We start from the raw sequence: 15,399 nt of genomic DNA on the forward strand, positions 1-15,399 counted from the left end.
TGAAATAACTGAAAACATCTTTATTTGTCTTGACGTGGTCCCTTCATACAGCCACCATGTCTGACCTCAAATCGCTCATCGCAGAGCTTCACAAAAGCCTCGACCAGAAGAAGCTCGATAAAGCCACCGAAATCCTCTCCCGCGCAAAGCGAGCCCTTCTCCAACACAATGTCCTCTTCCCCTCCGCATCAACCCCCGCACAAGTCCGCTCACAGGCCCGCGAGATCCTAGAGCTAGGCGCCATAACCTCACTCCGACAGATGGATTCCCCATCATTCATTCGATACTATCAACAACTCCAACCATTCTACGATTTTGAGCGCGATACCTCTTCAAAATCAGCATCAAAAGAAGCTTCGAAAACGAGCCAACGAAGCAAAATAACGGGATTGTATCTGTTACTGCTGTTGAGCTCAGGCGATACATCGCAGTTTCACACGGTGCTTGAGGGGTTGATTGTGGAGGCGTCGTTGGAAGGACGCAGTGTAGAGGATGACCCATTCATTAAATATCCCGTTGAGTTGGAGAGGAGTTTGATGGAGGGCAGCTATGACAAGGTGTGGCGAGCTACTAAGTCCTCGGAGGTGCCTACGGAGGATTTTGGGTTGTTTTCAAACGTGTGTCCCCCCCTGCCCCTTCCCTGTCAGGTTCTGGATATATATACTAATGGTTCATATGCAGGTCCTCGTCGGAACAATCCGAAGAGAAATCGCCGACTGCTCAGAAACAGCTTACCAATCCCTCCCCATCTCCAACGCAAAGGACCTCCTCTTCCTCGAATCCGAAGGCGCAGTTGTTGCATTCGCACAGGAGTGTGGCTGGACTCTGAAAGATGGACGCATATATTTCCCTGCCCAGGCGGATGTTGTCGCCCCCGTTCCTGAGACGCCTGGTGCTGTTGAGCCTGTGCAGGAAGGACATCGGCCGGAGAAGGGTATTGCGTTGGTAAGTATGTCTGTTATAGAAAACACTATTGGATACGCGAGGGAACTGGAGACTATCGTTTAGATTATGAGATTTTGCATCTGTACTCTAAATAAATCGACATTGATTTAGCGCATAATTCACTCCGTACATCAATGACAACAATACTATGTAGTAATAATAAGTATATTTTAGACCTGAGCCTTCCACAAGCACAACCTCTTATCATAGAAGCTGCTTGAAACGCACACCAACTCCGTTCCTGTCGTTGCATTGTTTCCTCCCCTCCATACTCCCGAAGCATAATTCATACTCTCATGCTCCGTGAACAGCGCCAACACTTCTATATCCCAATCGCCAATTTCGTCATTTGACAAGCGCGACCTCTTCCAGATAACTCTTACAATCCTAGTACCAGCGTGCATACAACTCGCCAGAATCAAGTACCGAATTTCCGAGAATGGTTCTCCTGCAGCCGCTGCCCGGTTTGTGATATTCTCGATGTCGATGATTTGTAAACGCCACACTCCTCCTCCCAGGCGTTTCTCGGCGAGGACTGAGCCCTTGAATGTGGCGTGATAGACTCGAATGTACTCATCATAACTACCCGTCAATATTATAGGTGCCTTCTTGACTAGGTGTGAAATCGGTAGTGGTAGTATGGATGTGACGCCGCCCGCGGTATGATGGCGACCTTCGTCGTCGGTATTTGTATAATCACACCGCGACCACATCTCCTCAAGGTCATAACTGTGGTCCCCGTCATCAGGGTAGCTATAACTCTGTTTCCACAATGTTCCCATATCGTCGCCAGTGAACATATATGATTCCATCCCACCAGGGAGATTGGGATTCTGGTATTTGGCCAATGCTAGGAACCACGGCTCGATGTTTTTGCGACGTTCGGGGAGGTATTCAGTGCTTATGAATTGCCAACTGCCTCCGTTCTTGGATCCCTTATTTTTGGCAATGTCGTATGATTTTCCAGGCAGGGGGTCAAGAACACAAGTGCGTGTTGTACCATTCGAGAATGATACTACGAATCCATCTGTGTACGGAATTGAGGCTAGTGGAAACCAGTCTTCTGGGAACCAGCTGAAATATAGGGCTGAAACACCGGGGTGTTCTGCAGAGCTCGTCCAATAATGCTGGATTTGTGGATCAGTGGTTCTATCACGGTGATCCTCCTTCGAGACACTATAGACGGAGATAGAGCCATCACTGCCTGCAACACCGAGGATATGCTGTCGAATTGGGTGGAATTTTATATCGAAGACGGCATAAGGTAGAGGTACTACTTGCTTTCGTTGTCTGTATAAACCGCCAACCGTTAGTATGCAACCCGTCTTTCAAAAGTCATGACCCTTCAACTAGATAACTGATCCACATACAGTTTAGAAGTAGCGACAGCTGTGGCATCTAGATGCCACAACTGCAAAGATCCCGTCTTTGTCTGCTTAACAGAGCCGGAGGCAATTCCTTCATCTTCATCTTCATCTCCTGCTTTGCTCGTTTTCTCTTCCGCGGATTCTCGAGTCTCCTGAAGCAAGTATGTCCCTACTACAAAGTAGTTGGGATCTACCGGGCAAAACTCCAAACAACTTGGTGGTTGGTCGAGATATTTGGTCTCCACTGAAGATATATTCTTAGGCTGGACTTCTTCCGACATGGTGTGGGGTTTAGAACAGAAGCCGCGGCTGAATGGTTTTCGATTCAACCGGAGAAAAGAGATTTGTCCCTGTGTTGAAAATAGGCGGAGATCTCAAAGTTATGTAGGATCACGGAGTCTGTGGGACGCTGTACCTCTGTTTAACAGGCGAGAAAGGAGGGGAAGAAAATAAGCGGCTCGAATAATGAAAATAACACTTGGGGTCACGTGTTCATATTAATTGATTGTATGTTTTCCTAGTGAGTGAGACCAATACGTTGTGTGTTTTATACTGGATGACTGAAGAAAGAAATATAAATAATTCGCAATGACCACGAATTCGATAGAAACAGTCCTGTCGATGTTGAAGTAGTGTAACCACTAGAGCCAAGCCTCGTAGTAGTCAAGTATAGATTATTATGTCTTGAGCTTGTGAAATGGCTCTAGAATCATGGGCATAATAAAAAAGCACGATATAAAATTGCTTGACGGTCCAGCAATTGTTGGTGGTGAGATTTCGGACCGACAGAATATTTTGCGGTCCAAAGCTTATCGAGATAAGGCCTTGCGGTCCTTATCGATAAGGCATGTGGCTTGGCGTGATCTATCCTTACGCAGTATAGCGCACTTTCCCAAGAGCTCGCAGTTTGTAGACTGCTTCTATTCAAAGGAAATGGTCATGAGAGCATCATCTATAAAAGCCGATGCAAATTGGATCAGGTTGGCTTGGAAAGATGCTGGCATGGTCCTGCTGACCCAGCCTTGATCAAGAAATGTCATTTTCTTCCTGTTTCAGCTCATTCGGACTCTTTCTCTTTCTCTTTCATGATCTCTTCACAAGCTGCCCTCAATTCTTCAACTCCCTTGACTCCCCTCCAAGATTGCAAAAGCTTGTCAATCTCTGCCCAGTCCCCTTGCGCCTTCTCTGTCTCCCCATCGCGCAGATACTGCCTGAGCCGATCGGGTGTTCCCAATGCCCATTCCACAGTCTCTTGTTCAGCAGTTTTATTTCCCGTCGCTTTGCTCTTTGCATCCTGAACTCTGCGACGAAGTTCCTCACCCTCCTTGATCAAGCCGCTAGCAGTCTCAGCGACAAATGCTACAGCGGGACCAAGCGTTTTCGTCATCGTCAACGGTGCTCCTCGTTCCTCCATGCTCCGTCGCATTGTTCCAATAGTCTCTACAGCGCGAATCAATTTGGAGTAATTGTCATAAACCAGAGCCTTCCGCTCGCCATCCAGCGTACGTATATCGCCCACCAATGTATTCTCTGCCTTCAAGACCGTCGACAGAGAGGAAGTAGCTAGTAGCTGGTCAATATATTGCTGTGCATCAAATTTAGGGCTGTCAAGTTCGGAGGTAACTGTAATCGAAGGTGATCCCGAAAGCTCATTCGCGCCAGTCGTATGAGGAGCACCCGTAGGAGAGGCAGAGCTCGTTGCTTCATCTCCCGTAGTCGACTTAATGTTATAGTAATCTCTGAGAGCGGCGCGATTCCGACGTTGAGCTGGAGATACTGCGCGGGCTATGGATGGACCCACGTTATTATTGATTCCGAGTCCGCTGGCGCTGAGATTGGGATTCACGTTGTTATCTAGAGAAGGCTGGCGAGATGATATCGACGGGGCGCGTGAGGATGTGGTGGATAAACGGGGTGACGAAATGGTGGACATTTTGCACAATGAGCGTCAATGAATGAAACAAATTTGAGAGGAACCGACAATGCTGGAAAATATTAAAAAAAGAAGAGCGAAGAGAGACGGTGATGATGCTGAAGAGTACGGAGACAGGAAGCTGTGATCCGAAAGTCGCAGAAGCTCGTGGACCCACTCCGTCCCTTCCCCGGAATTAAAGATACAGCTCCTTCCAAATTCAACATTCTCCTTTACTCTGTACAAAATTGAGTTTCAAGATTTACAAGAATCATGCTGTTGCTGCATTGACTGCGCCACTCATCATGTCTTCAACCGAAGAACACATCAGAGCCCAGCTCTTAAACACCAAATCCCTCCCGGTATCCACGGCATGGATCTCCAATTTTCTAGCATCCATCTCCCAAAATCAACAAAGAGCACCACCCTCTGCACTAGCACAAACAGCTCTTTTCCGAATCTTAACGACTGACTTCACCAAAACATTATCTACATCCATGCCTTCTACAGTGCTTCCTAGAGAGATATCCGATCCATCTATCAAGGAGCGACGTATATCCGGACCCGTACCCGTTCAGGTCCTTGACATAGAAGATATTGGGTCTAGTATGTGGTCTCAAGTAGAGAAAATCGAGCAGGTTGAGCGAGGAGAGACTATTCGAGGACGAGAGATTGTGAGAAATGTTAATGTGGATGATGCCGACAACAACAACGCGTCAAGATCAACACCAAACACGACAAATGGACCACATCGTCTAATTCTACAAGATGCGGCTGGCACAAAGATTGTCGCTCTAGAATATCAGGATATCAATGGTATATCTATCGAGAAGCTTTCTATTGGCGCGAAGCTTGTTCTGAAGGACACCGTTGTGTCTAGGGGAATGGCTCTGCTTACTCCAGAAACTGTTACTTTGTTGGGAGGGAAGATTGAATCTTGGGATACAACATGGCGGCAAAAGAGAAAGGAGGTCTTATTGACGAAGATCGAAGTTTTACATGTAGAACAAAATGGGGCCTCTGCTAATGGAGATGCAATGGAAGAGTGATTTTATTCTTTTCTAGGTTCATTCGTCTCTAGCGAATGCCTTAGCATCCGGCTGATATGGGTATCTATTCTACATGCAGCATTTTCTATCGATGCATCACCACCTGAGACCGAGGAACTCTCATTCAGCATCTAATAAACTTTCATTCAGGCTCTCCCATCCATCTGTTTTCCATGGAGCCACCATGATGGCTCGCAACGAGTCTCCAATGGTGCCTGTTTGGACGTACGCTGTACACAAATCAACCGCATCCAGACCACCTCGGGGAGGAACGTTTCGAAGAGCAGTCTTCACGGCTATTGTCGCTGGGTGTAGTTCTCCTGTAGCGGCAGTAAGCTCCATCCAGCCTTGAGGCAATCCAGGAGCGAGCATGACGGCCCTGGAGGCCTCCACGACCAGCCGTTCTGCCTCTGGAATGTCACTATCAGCGCTGAAACCCATAGCAGAGATTGCTGATAGCAATTTCACAACTCGTGCCCGGTCGTGGATTTCGATGTCGTCTCTCGTTCTCATTGTTTCAAGATCTGCGTGTACCGCTTCGATGGCATCTTCATCACCATCCAGAAGTGCAATAGCTCCCAAGAGAGTAACAGCGCCGAGATGTTCCGGATTCTTTTCGACAGATTCAAACAATTGCTCACGGGCTACATTCCGTTCCTCTTCCCCGCCCTTTGCCCATAGCACTTGTGCGAGAAGGCATACCACTTCGGGGTCGTTTTCTGCTTCATGGAGCGCATCACGGAACATATCAATAGCCTGGTCCATTGATTTCAGATAATAGTAAGCCAAGCCAGCAGTAAGATGTGCCGACAGACGAAGGCTTGTCACCATGCCTGGATCAGGGGTAGTTAGACCATCATCTCCAGACAAGGTTAATGCTAGTTCGGCCTTCTCGACAGCCTGGTCATATTCATGATTGGCAAGGTGTACACGGGCGATATCCGCATTTGCGAGTGCAAAGCGTAGAAGTGATGACGACGACTCAGACACTTCATATTCTGCTTCCACCCCAGTGCAGACAACACCGAGAGCAGACTCAGCTTGCGCATACTCGCCAATCCGCTCGGCGAACAAGGCAGAAAGGTGCTCGAACGATAAAGCAGACGGCTCCTGAAAGTGTAATTGTTGAAGTGCGAAGTAAGGCTGGATCAGTTGTGACAATTCGTTGGAAATCGTGGCGTCTTCGAGAAGGCGATCAAACAGACTGAGAGTATACTGTTTCTTTGTCAATGTCAAAGATGATGTGGAGATTTCAAATCCATGTCTGAACAAAGCTCTAGCTTCTGATGGATCCCCGAAAAGAAGTGCTACAATACCTTGACCTAGCCAGGCTGGGGCATAGTCAGGATCAGCAGATTGCCCTCGAGTGAACGCTTCATTTGCAAGCTGGATATCATTATTAATCAGATAAAAAGCACCAAGATTTGTCCAATTCTGAGCGCTACGATCATTGAGATGTAGACTGCGAACGAATGCATGCTGAGCAACTTTTGGACTGAGTGAAGCTGTCACAACTCCGAGGGAATTCCAGAATTCTGAGTTGCCTGCCTCAAGTTCAATAGCCTGTTTGAAACATCGAATAGCTCCTTTGAGAAATTTCTTTGTATATCGCTTCTCCTTCTTCGTGTTAGGTTCACCTTCAATACATCTGTACGCTCTGTATTCAGCCCATCCGAGGTTGTACCAAGAGACGGCTTGAGCATGTCTGTCATTTGCGGATACATACACCGCTCGCTTGTATGCTAGGATGGATGCATAGATGCAGAGATCTGATGAAGAAGACAAACCTTCCTCAGAGGCATTGAAGATCACATGGTTGCTTCCCACATAATCTGTATCGGCCAATATATCGTACGCACCATCTGGAACGTTGATACTTAAAAGAGCCTGTAATTCTGAGGGGGCAACATGTCCTGATTTGGCCTTGATGTAGGAGAAAACGGCGCAAGCATCACCGGCTGCTTTCCATAGGTTGAATACGTTTGGTGTCTCCTTCGCCATTGCGATAGCAATTTCCAAAGCCCTATGTGCGGACTTGGCTGCATCGTTGAACAGGCCGGTATCAAGATTTTTCCATGAACTTTCTGTCAATGTTTGGAGAAGGGCAATCATCACTCCAAACTCATTGGGGCGAATGGCGAGTACATCCTCATATCTGCCAATCGCATCATCGTACTCTCCTAACTCTCTCTTGACATTAGCTAGCATATATTTTGAGAACCAGATATTGCTACTCTCACTTTTCGAAAGCGTAGACTCTAACGCCTCGGCATGTTCGAACGCTTTCGTAGCCGCAATGTACCTCCCAGAATTATGATAGCTTTCTCCAAGTCCAACCCAGGAATGATAGTCGCCTGGAGATATCCGCAAAGCCGCCTGGTAGGACACAATGCTTTTAGTATACTGCTGTTTATTCAGTTGCACAACACCTAGAGCTGCATAAGGCCAGCTGTGACCCTTGCGCTTAGATCCTGGAGCAGGTTTTGCCTTCCCAGAATCGACTACACGCTGAGCGACTGCTTCGACAAGATCCCATTCTTGTTTATTGGCAAACGCCTTCGCTAGTCGTTCGGCGGCTTCGATCTCAGATGATGACAGCTCGAATGCCTTGTGGAAGCATCGTTTTGCTCGGGCTTTGTCTTTCTTATAGTCGGCGTAGTATATTCCCAGTCTAGTATAGGCTGGTGCATAATTCAGGTCGGCTTGAATCGAGGCTAAGAAGCTGGCATACGCTCCATTGCGGTTCTTTCGAGCAGCACTAGATGGATCTAGTTCCCATTGACAATGCCCAATACGATAAAGTATCTCGGCTTTGAACTCTCGACTCTGGTTTTCGTCGTCTTCAATTTCAGCAAGTACGTCTTGCAACATCTCCAATCCACTTTCAAGATCTCCATTGAGTGCCGTGCACCAAGCTAACTCTGATCGAATCTTGACATTAGATGGATCGCGTTCTCGGGCTTGCTGCAAGAAGTGGTAGGCTTCTTCATAATCATGATCTTCCTCTAGAATTAGACCGATCCCCAGTAGACATTTCGTATTCTTGGGTTTTCGTTTCAAGATGCTTTCGAAGATGCCCTTTGCCTCGGGGTGATTGCGGGGCGACTGATACGATATCAATGCAGTAGCTAAAGTAGTATTGACGTAGTCGATAGTTTCTGGAAGGGCTAGACCCGTTTTTCTGGAGATATCTTTGATGATTGTTATGCCCTTGCGCGCAACCTCGACTGCACTTGCATATTCTTCCAAGTTCAAATAAAGCTCAGCCATAACTCGATGGGCTATTATCGAGTCCGAAGATTGTTCGAGACCATTCGACATCAATATCAGTCTGTCTTCGACCGCTAGTTCTGCAACCTCTGCAACTTCTCCTCTATCCTCGCCTGGTTCAACTTGAGCAGATTCCCGTAACTCTGTTTCCGTGGGGAACGGCGATAGATCGCCCTTCAAGAAGCCTTGGATGACCTTGCTTAAACCATCTTCAGGGAAAAATTCCGTGAAGTCGCGAAGAAGGACGGGATCCCACTCGGAGAAATCTTCAACATCCTTCCATTCAAGCTCAATCTTCCAAGCGAGAAGAAACGGATGCTTGATAATGACCATATCCCGCGCCAGACGAACTAACTCATCCCGTTTTCCGGATTTCTGATCTTGCGGAAGGACCGAAAGCAAATCATATGCTCGTTGTAAAAGTCGCTCTTCAGTTTGATGTCTAATACCATCGTCGTTAGTCCAGTCAATAAGACCTCTGTAGTATTCTTCAAGTTCTGGATTGCTGAGAGCTTCGCGCTTGACTTCCGCAGTGACCTGGTCGATTCTTGCGCCGAGACGGGTGCGTCTTTCGCCGATTTCACGATTGATGAATTCCTTTTCCTCGGCCTCGGTAAGCTCTATCAGTCTTGAGTAGGTGTCTGCAGGATGTGGGACCCTTCCTTCGAGCGATGAGTATAGGGGGCATGTTGGTAATTGTATATGTAGAGCGAGCTTTTGTTGAGTGCGATTTCCGTTTCTTCGAGTGAATTTTACGAACTTGTCCACGACGTCGACACACCGATCGCGTTCATCACTAGATATCCAACTGAATTAGCAATTTGGCTTCAGATATCAGACTGATAACCATACTTTTCTGCGAGAATTTGCCCCAACCTCAAGGCAACATCATGATAAGCGTCAAGCTTATTAGAGCCTTGTTTTTCGTACAAGGTTATTAGTCCCTGCCATGCGGTCTTATCCTTGTCTTTGATACGAGAAGCGGCGAGGTATGATGATTCCGCTTCGTCGGGTTTTCCGAGCTTGTCTTGTGCGAGTCCTAGGAAAACATGTCTGTTGCGAAGAGTCAGAGGCGTTAGCTTGTCGCACTTGAAGTTTTGAGGCATTGTCCCGCACTCACGCATGGTAGTTTGTGGAATCCCGATCGATCAAATCCTTCGCCTTGGAAGCTGCAAGCTCAAAATCTTTGCTGTCCAACGCTGACTTGACAGCCTTCAGAGCAGCCTTGCCGGACATTTCAAACTTGGGGATCGAATGTGTTCATCTTCTGGCTCGGAGTGGTGTAGTTTTGTGGGTTTAATTCGAGCAATTGGATGTGGGGAAGGAGCGGAGCTGCCGGTACGTCACGGAGCTCTACTATGAACAAATACGGTAAGTTAGGTACCACCGCGGTACTCGGTAACTACGTACGAACGAACGTACTTCCTTTCAGGACATAAATACCCTTATCGCCCATCCGCTAGCTTTATCGCAGTCCAGGGGACAGCGTCAGACGCACTCTTTCAACTTCACCGAACGTCGTTGTTTACTCTTCGGGTAGGACTCTCCTCGTCCCAATTTCCTTTGTGGAAATTTTGGTTAAGTTTCGGCATCTGTCTTTATGAACCAGACTTCAGCTCCGTCTGAGTAGGAGTGGTCTGATTCTGGAGTCTTTCAAGGTCAACACAATCAATCTAGGAACCACAGCGCCCGCAAAATGGCACCTCTCCGCTTGCACATTGAAGGCCATAAGTTTCGTGATCCATACCACCGCGAAATTACTTTGAGAGGTATTAACGTTGCGGGCGACGCGAAATGCCCGAAGAACCCGAACGTTCCATCCCATGTCGCGGAACGCTTTCTCGATGGTGACAATGTCTCCTTTGTTGGTAAACCCTTTAGCCTAGAGGAAGCTCCGTTACATTTTGGCAGGCTGCGCAAATGGGGTTACAATACGATTCGATATATTTTCACTTGGGAGGCCATCGAGCACTCGGGACCAGGAAAGTACGATGACGAATGGATCGCTTATACCATCGAAGTCTTGCGCATCGCGAAGCAATACAATTTCTATGTCTTTATGGACCCTCATCAGGATGTCGTACGTTTAGATCGATCTGCCCTGGAAAATCGATAGGTAGCTAATGTTTTTAGTGGTCGCGTTTCTCTGGAGGCTCTGGGGCTCCGTTATGGACGCTATATGCTGTAGGTTTCAATCCTGAGAACTTCAACAAGACTCAAGCAGCTCTGGTTCAAAATACATGGCCCAACCCATCTGAGTTCCCAAAAATGATCTGGAGTACGAATTATACGCGGCTCGCATGTCAGACTATATTCACCTTGTTTTGGGCAGGCCGAGACTTTGCGCCCAAGGCAATCATCGATGGACGAAATATTCAAGACTACTTGCAAGAACACTTCATTGGGTCTTGCAAATATCTTGCTCAAAAAATTCATGAGGCCGGAGACTTAGAAGATGAAGTCATCATTGGATGGGAATCTCTCAATGAACCACACCGAGGACTGGTCGGGTATCAGAACATCAACGTGGTTCCTACTTCTCAACAACTTCAAATGGGTACCTCGCCCACTGCATTTCAAGCGATGCTAAATGGGTCGGGTCGCGCCTGTGAGATGAGTACCTGGGCCTTTGGAAGTTTTGGCCCTTACGAGACTGGAAAAGAACTGGTTGACCCTGAAGGCGAATCTGCGTGGTTACCAGCTGACCACGATGATACCAAGTACGGTTGGAAGAGGGACCCCAACTGGAAGCTTGGTACATGCATATGGGCACAGCACGGCGTCTGGGATCCTTCTACGGACGAATTACTGCAGGGGGATTACTTCTCGAAAAACCCCACGACAGGAGAACCTCTGAACTACGATGTCTTCATCAACACCTATTTTATGGATCACTACAGAGCCTATCGAGATGCCATTCGAAGTGTGCATTCAAATAGCATACTCTTGATCCAGCCTCCGGTCATGGAAGTGCCTCCTAAGCTCAAAGGAACCGAGGATGACGATCCAAACATGGTACATGCCGCGCATTATTACGATGGACTGACACTACTCACAAAACATTGGAATAGTATGTACAATGTTGACGTGATAGGTATACTTCGTGGCAAGTACTGGACACCAGCCTTTGGCGTCAAAGTTGGAGAAACCGCCATTCGAAACTGTCTACGCAATCAACTCAAATTTCTACGAGACGAAAGTTTCGAATGTATGGGAGATCATCCTATGGTTTTCAGTGAAATTGGAATTCCATACGATATGGACGACAAGAGTGCATATAAGAAGGGTGACTACAGCAGTCAAATAAGCGCAATGGACGCCAATCACTTTGCGTTAGAGGGCAGTGGATCAAACGGGTACACATTATGGGTTTATGTAACACAGGTAAGTCTTTTTGCTCCTTAGGCGTTGTCTTCGCTAAGTTGATGTTACAGAATGATCATGAATGGGGAGATCAATGGAATGGAGAAGATCTTTCTATTTTATCTAGAGATGATCTCGAACTACCTTCTTCCCTGAGTGATTCGACCTTGGCACTCCACCGAAATTCGCCGTCATTCTCTCAAAGTAGCAGCTCGATTGATAATGGCAAAATCGCCCGTAATAATATCAAAACTGTCATAGAGACCCCAAGCATTTCCAGACAGTCGTCTAAAGTATCTGAGCCAGAAGGAAAGCCGGGATATAGGGCAGGAGAGGCATACGTTCGCCCTAGTGCTATTTACACAAGCGGTGACCTTCTCAACCATGGGTTTGATCTCAAGGGCTGCAAATTTACGCTATCATTATATGCCGACAAGCCAACTACCCAGGAAGCTCCTACTGAGATCTACTTGCCGGAGTTTCACTTCCCTGCTGCGGAAATTAGCGTTACCGTGAGCGGAGGGAAGTGGACCATTGAGACTCGAGAAGAGTCTTCTTATTCGTTCCAAGTTCTCAAATGGTGGCATGGCGAAGGAGATCAGGATATCACAGTTCAAGGCATCAAGCGCAAAGCAAGTGGTCTCATCGTCAGTCCTGAGGATGAGTCTTACCTAGATCAGTGCCAGAAGATCTGCTCTGTAATGTGAATGATTGCTTTTTTGTTTCTGTTTGTTCCTTTTTTTTTTTTGAATGTTTTTGAACACTGATCATCTGGGACATATTGCAAGCGACTTTTTGTTACATATTTACGTCTTATGCAAACTATTTGGTTTGGCTGTGAATTGAGAGATATGAAACTTCTATACTCCAGAAGCAACAAAAACATGTCGAAGGTTTTCCCTGTAGAGTTGTACACACACATGGGGGCCGGGAAGTCGGGGTTTACCGCACCCGAAGGCGTTCGGCCCCGACTCCAAGCACCGAACCGCCGGCTGCTGCCTTGTGGCCTTGTATAGACTACAGAGTAGATCTTTCAGGCCGCTATTCCGCTTTGGGAAAAAGCGGCCTACATTTCTAATCGAGACGTCACAGGCATCGTCTCAATATTGCTTCACTTCATGCATCGAGGTTTTGCCTCTGATCTTTTCTTCCGTCAGTTACTACTCATCTAGTGAACTATGCCATCCAATTGATATCGATCACTGTGCAACATGCTTGATCACCAAAAATTCGAGAAGCTCAAATTAAACGACAAACCAGCGACCTCCAAACCAGTTCGCCGTCGACAACGGCAGACTCTTTCTTGTCTTCCCTGTCGCCGGCTCAAGGTAAAATGTGACCGTAGCCATCCTTGTCGCCATTGTGTATGGAGTGACAGAGCCGCAAGCTGCCACTATGCACCGTTTCCTGCCGCACAGCCGAACGGTGTAACGTCGTCCGACGAAGACCAGACTGGCAAATCAAGTGAATCGCCTCAAGTGCCAGTTGACAAAACTAAGCCTGCACTTTTGTTGCCCAAGACTGAAACAGACCTTTCTGTATTTTCTGCATCGTCACCAGCCACGACAACGACGTCATCTAAGAGTGAAGAGTCTATAAAATCAGTTCATGATCCGTATAATAGCTGGAATTCCAAATTCAGAGGGTCAACCCATTGGCTCACGGTTTCCCGACAGGTACCATACACCTACCCGAGTAACTTTGATTCATTGTGCTAATCTCTGCATAGATTCAATATGGGCACAAGTCTATGGAAACGAACCCACTATTTCAGGTTCTGGAAGGGGTGTTCCACAAAATTACAAATAATGTCCAAGCTTCCATATTCCCCTCTAATTACCCATTCGGAAGTGGGTATCAGGAGCAGGCCCCTAGTAAGAGAGAGGTCCTTAGCTTCATACCAGACCGCCCGACGGTCATGTTCTTGATCGGCATTTATATGAATACCATAGAGAGGACTCATCCGATGCTTCATCCGCCAACTTTTTACGAGGAACTAAACAAATTCTGGGAGGATCCGGCAGCGGTAGAGGATGACTGGTTGGCGCAGTTGCTCGTTATGTTAGGGCTAAGCCATCACATGTCGCGAGGTGTCAACATAACTCCGGATGAGGAGACAACGTTGAGACAGTACTTTCGTGGCGCGGAAACATGCCTGAAGAGCACAATCTTTCTGATAGCGCCGAATCTCTTGTCGTTGCGAACACTGTGTATGATGGTGTTGGCCAGGCGCATTCTTGGTTCCAGTTGTCTTGAGCTTGATGCATGCGGCCCTCTTATGGCCATTGTTCTGAGAATGGCTATTGGCATTGGCCTTAATGTGGACCCTCAACATGACATCAGCGACAGCACGACACTGTTTGACAGAGAAATACGCAGAAAGCTGTGGACGACCATGGCCTTGATGGGAACGAGCATCTCGGTTTTGACTGGAACACCATTTGTGCTTCGATCATCGGATATCAACACCCAGCCGCCCATGAACCTAAATGATACAGAATTGAGTCCGTCGCTTCAAGGCTATCCCATCGTACGACCACCAGAAGAGTTCACAGATTCTACTTTTTCGATCATTGTCGCACAGTCATTTCATCTAGCTTGTGACACAGTAGCTCATGCAAACTCGCCATCTACACACCTTTCGTACGAAGATGTTCTCATATACAGCGTCAAAATCAAGAACTTGCTCTTGGAAACATCTCAATTCTACCACCCCTCTGACTCACCACCGCTGGAAGACTGGAAGCAAGATCAATTATTCATGCTGCAGATATACTTACGGCGTCTTCTACTTGCGCTTCACTCTGTCTACGGGCTACGACCAAACGCTGATACCGAGTATCCAATATCGTATTGGTCTACATTAGAATCCGCACTGGCTCTCCTCGTTTTCCAGAGACAGCTTTCAGAATGTCCAAATAGTCCCGAAGGCCGGGCCTGGCTAGGCGAATATTACAAACACGACTTTTACGCCGCAACATTAACAATCTGTCTGATAGTGACCCGGAACGATGCTATAGCTATGGACATGAACTCCAACGGGTCATCGCAGACCAACATAGAAATTCCACAACGAGAAACCATTCTTCAGACTTTGCTTGTTTGCCGCGAAATCTGGGCCCGTCGAATCTGCCAAACATACTGCCATTTCTTGTCTTATATGAATCTTGGCACCATCCTTGGAAGTATGGTGAGTTTTAGGGGCGAACACAGTACTACGTATGTCGAGGTGTACAGGCAAAGTCTTCGCGACAGTCTTCGGACGCTGAAGAATTGTCCTTGTGGGAATTGCGCGACCGATGCGACTAGTGTTAAGGGGTCGTTTTTGAATCATCCTGAATACCGGGCAGTTTAGTCTGTGAATATATTTAGATGATTTATGTATATATATATATATATATGCAATGTAATGATATAGATATCCACTCCAATAATAATTCAGCTCAAGACTATCTAAAACCTAAAGTAATCAGCCTGTACAAGTAACCAGTCT

At 47.1% G+C, this 15,399-nt stretch overlaps 7 protein-coding genes across 7 annotated transcripts; 4 read left to right on the top strand and 3 right to left on the bottom strand.

The window, feature by feature from the left end:
- Window positions 1-56: 56 nt before the first annotated feature.
- EYB26_009748 (uncharacterized protein) lies at window positions 57-1,008 on the top strand (the record flags this gene model as incomplete). The annotated part of the gene is made up of 2 exons (XM_054268995.1): window positions 57-617; window positions 682-1,008. 2 exons carry the CDS (start codon window positions 57-59, stop codon window positions 1,006-1,008), a joined length of 888 nt encoding a protein of 295 aa, XP_054124970.1.
- A 107-nt stretch (window positions 1,009-1,115) lies between these two features.
- EYB26_009749 (uncharacterized protein) lies at window positions 1,116-2,593 on the bottom strand (the record flags this gene model as incomplete). The annotated part of the gene is made up of 2 exons (XM_054268996.1): window positions 1,116-2,235; window positions 2,316-2,593. The coding sequence occupies 2 exons, from the start codon at window positions 2,591-2,593 to the stop codon at window positions 1,116-1,118; spliced, it is 1,398 nt and encodes a 465-aa protein (XP_054124971.1).
- Window positions 2,594-3,369: 776 nt separating this feature from the next.
- Window positions 3,370-4,245, bottom strand: EYB26_009750 (uncharacterized protein; the record flags this gene model as incomplete). The annotated part of the gene is made up of 1 exon (XM_054268997.1): window positions 3,370-4,245. The coding sequence occupies one exon, from the start codon at window positions 4,243-4,245 to the stop codon at window positions 3,370-3,372; it is 876 nt and encodes a 291-aa protein (XP_054124972.1).
- A 284-nt stretch (window positions 4,246-4,529) lies between these two features.
- Window positions 4,530-5,273, top strand: EYB26_009751 (uncharacterized protein; the record flags this gene model as incomplete). The annotated part of the gene is made up of 1 exon (XM_054268998.1): window positions 4,530-5,273. One exon carries the CDS (start codon window positions 4,530-4,532, stop codon window positions 5,271-5,273), a length of 744 nt encoding a protein of 247 aa, XP_054124973.1.
- Window positions 5,274-5,393: 120 nt separating this feature from the next.
- On the bottom strand, window positions 5,394-9,779 carry EYB26_009752 (uncharacterized protein; the record flags this gene model as incomplete). Its single annotated transcript, XM_054268999.1, has 4 exons — window positions 5,394-7,453; window positions 7,514-9,339; window positions 9,396-9,596; window positions 9,664-9,779. 4 exons carry the CDS (start codon window positions 9,777-9,779, stop codon window positions 5,394-5,396), a joined length of 4,203 nt encoding a protein of 1,400 aa, XP_054124974.1.
- A 460-nt stretch (window positions 9,780-10,239) lies between these two features.
- Window positions 10,240-12,613, top strand: EYB26_009753 (uncharacterized protein; the record flags this gene model as incomplete). Its single annotated transcript, XM_054269000.1, has 3 exons — window positions 10,240-10,623; window positions 10,677-11,927; window positions 11,978-12,613. The coding sequence occupies 3 exons, from the start codon at window positions 10,240-10,242 to the stop codon at window positions 12,611-12,613; spliced, it is 2,271 nt and encodes a 756-aa protein (XP_054124975.1).
- A 504-nt stretch (window positions 12,614-13,117) lies between these two features.
- Window positions 13,118-15,215, top strand: EYB26_009754 (uncharacterized protein; the record flags this gene model as incomplete). Its single annotated transcript, XM_054269001.1, has 3 exons — window positions 13,118-13,582; window positions 13,636-15,096; window positions 15,144-15,215. The coding sequence occupies 3 exons, from the start codon at window positions 13,118-13,120 to the stop codon at window positions 15,213-15,215; spliced, it is 1,998 nt and encodes a 665-aa protein (XP_054124976.1).
- Between the last annotated feature and the right edge of the window lie 184 nt (window positions 15,216-15,399).

Source organism: Talaromyces marneffei, chromosome 8 (genome assembly GCF_009556855.1).
Source record: "Talaromyces marneffei chromosome 8, complete sequence".
Classification (NCBI taxonomy): domain Eukaryota; kingdom Fungi; phylum Ascomycota; class Eurotiomycetes; order Eurotiales; family Trichocomaceae; genus Talaromyces; species Talaromyces marneffei.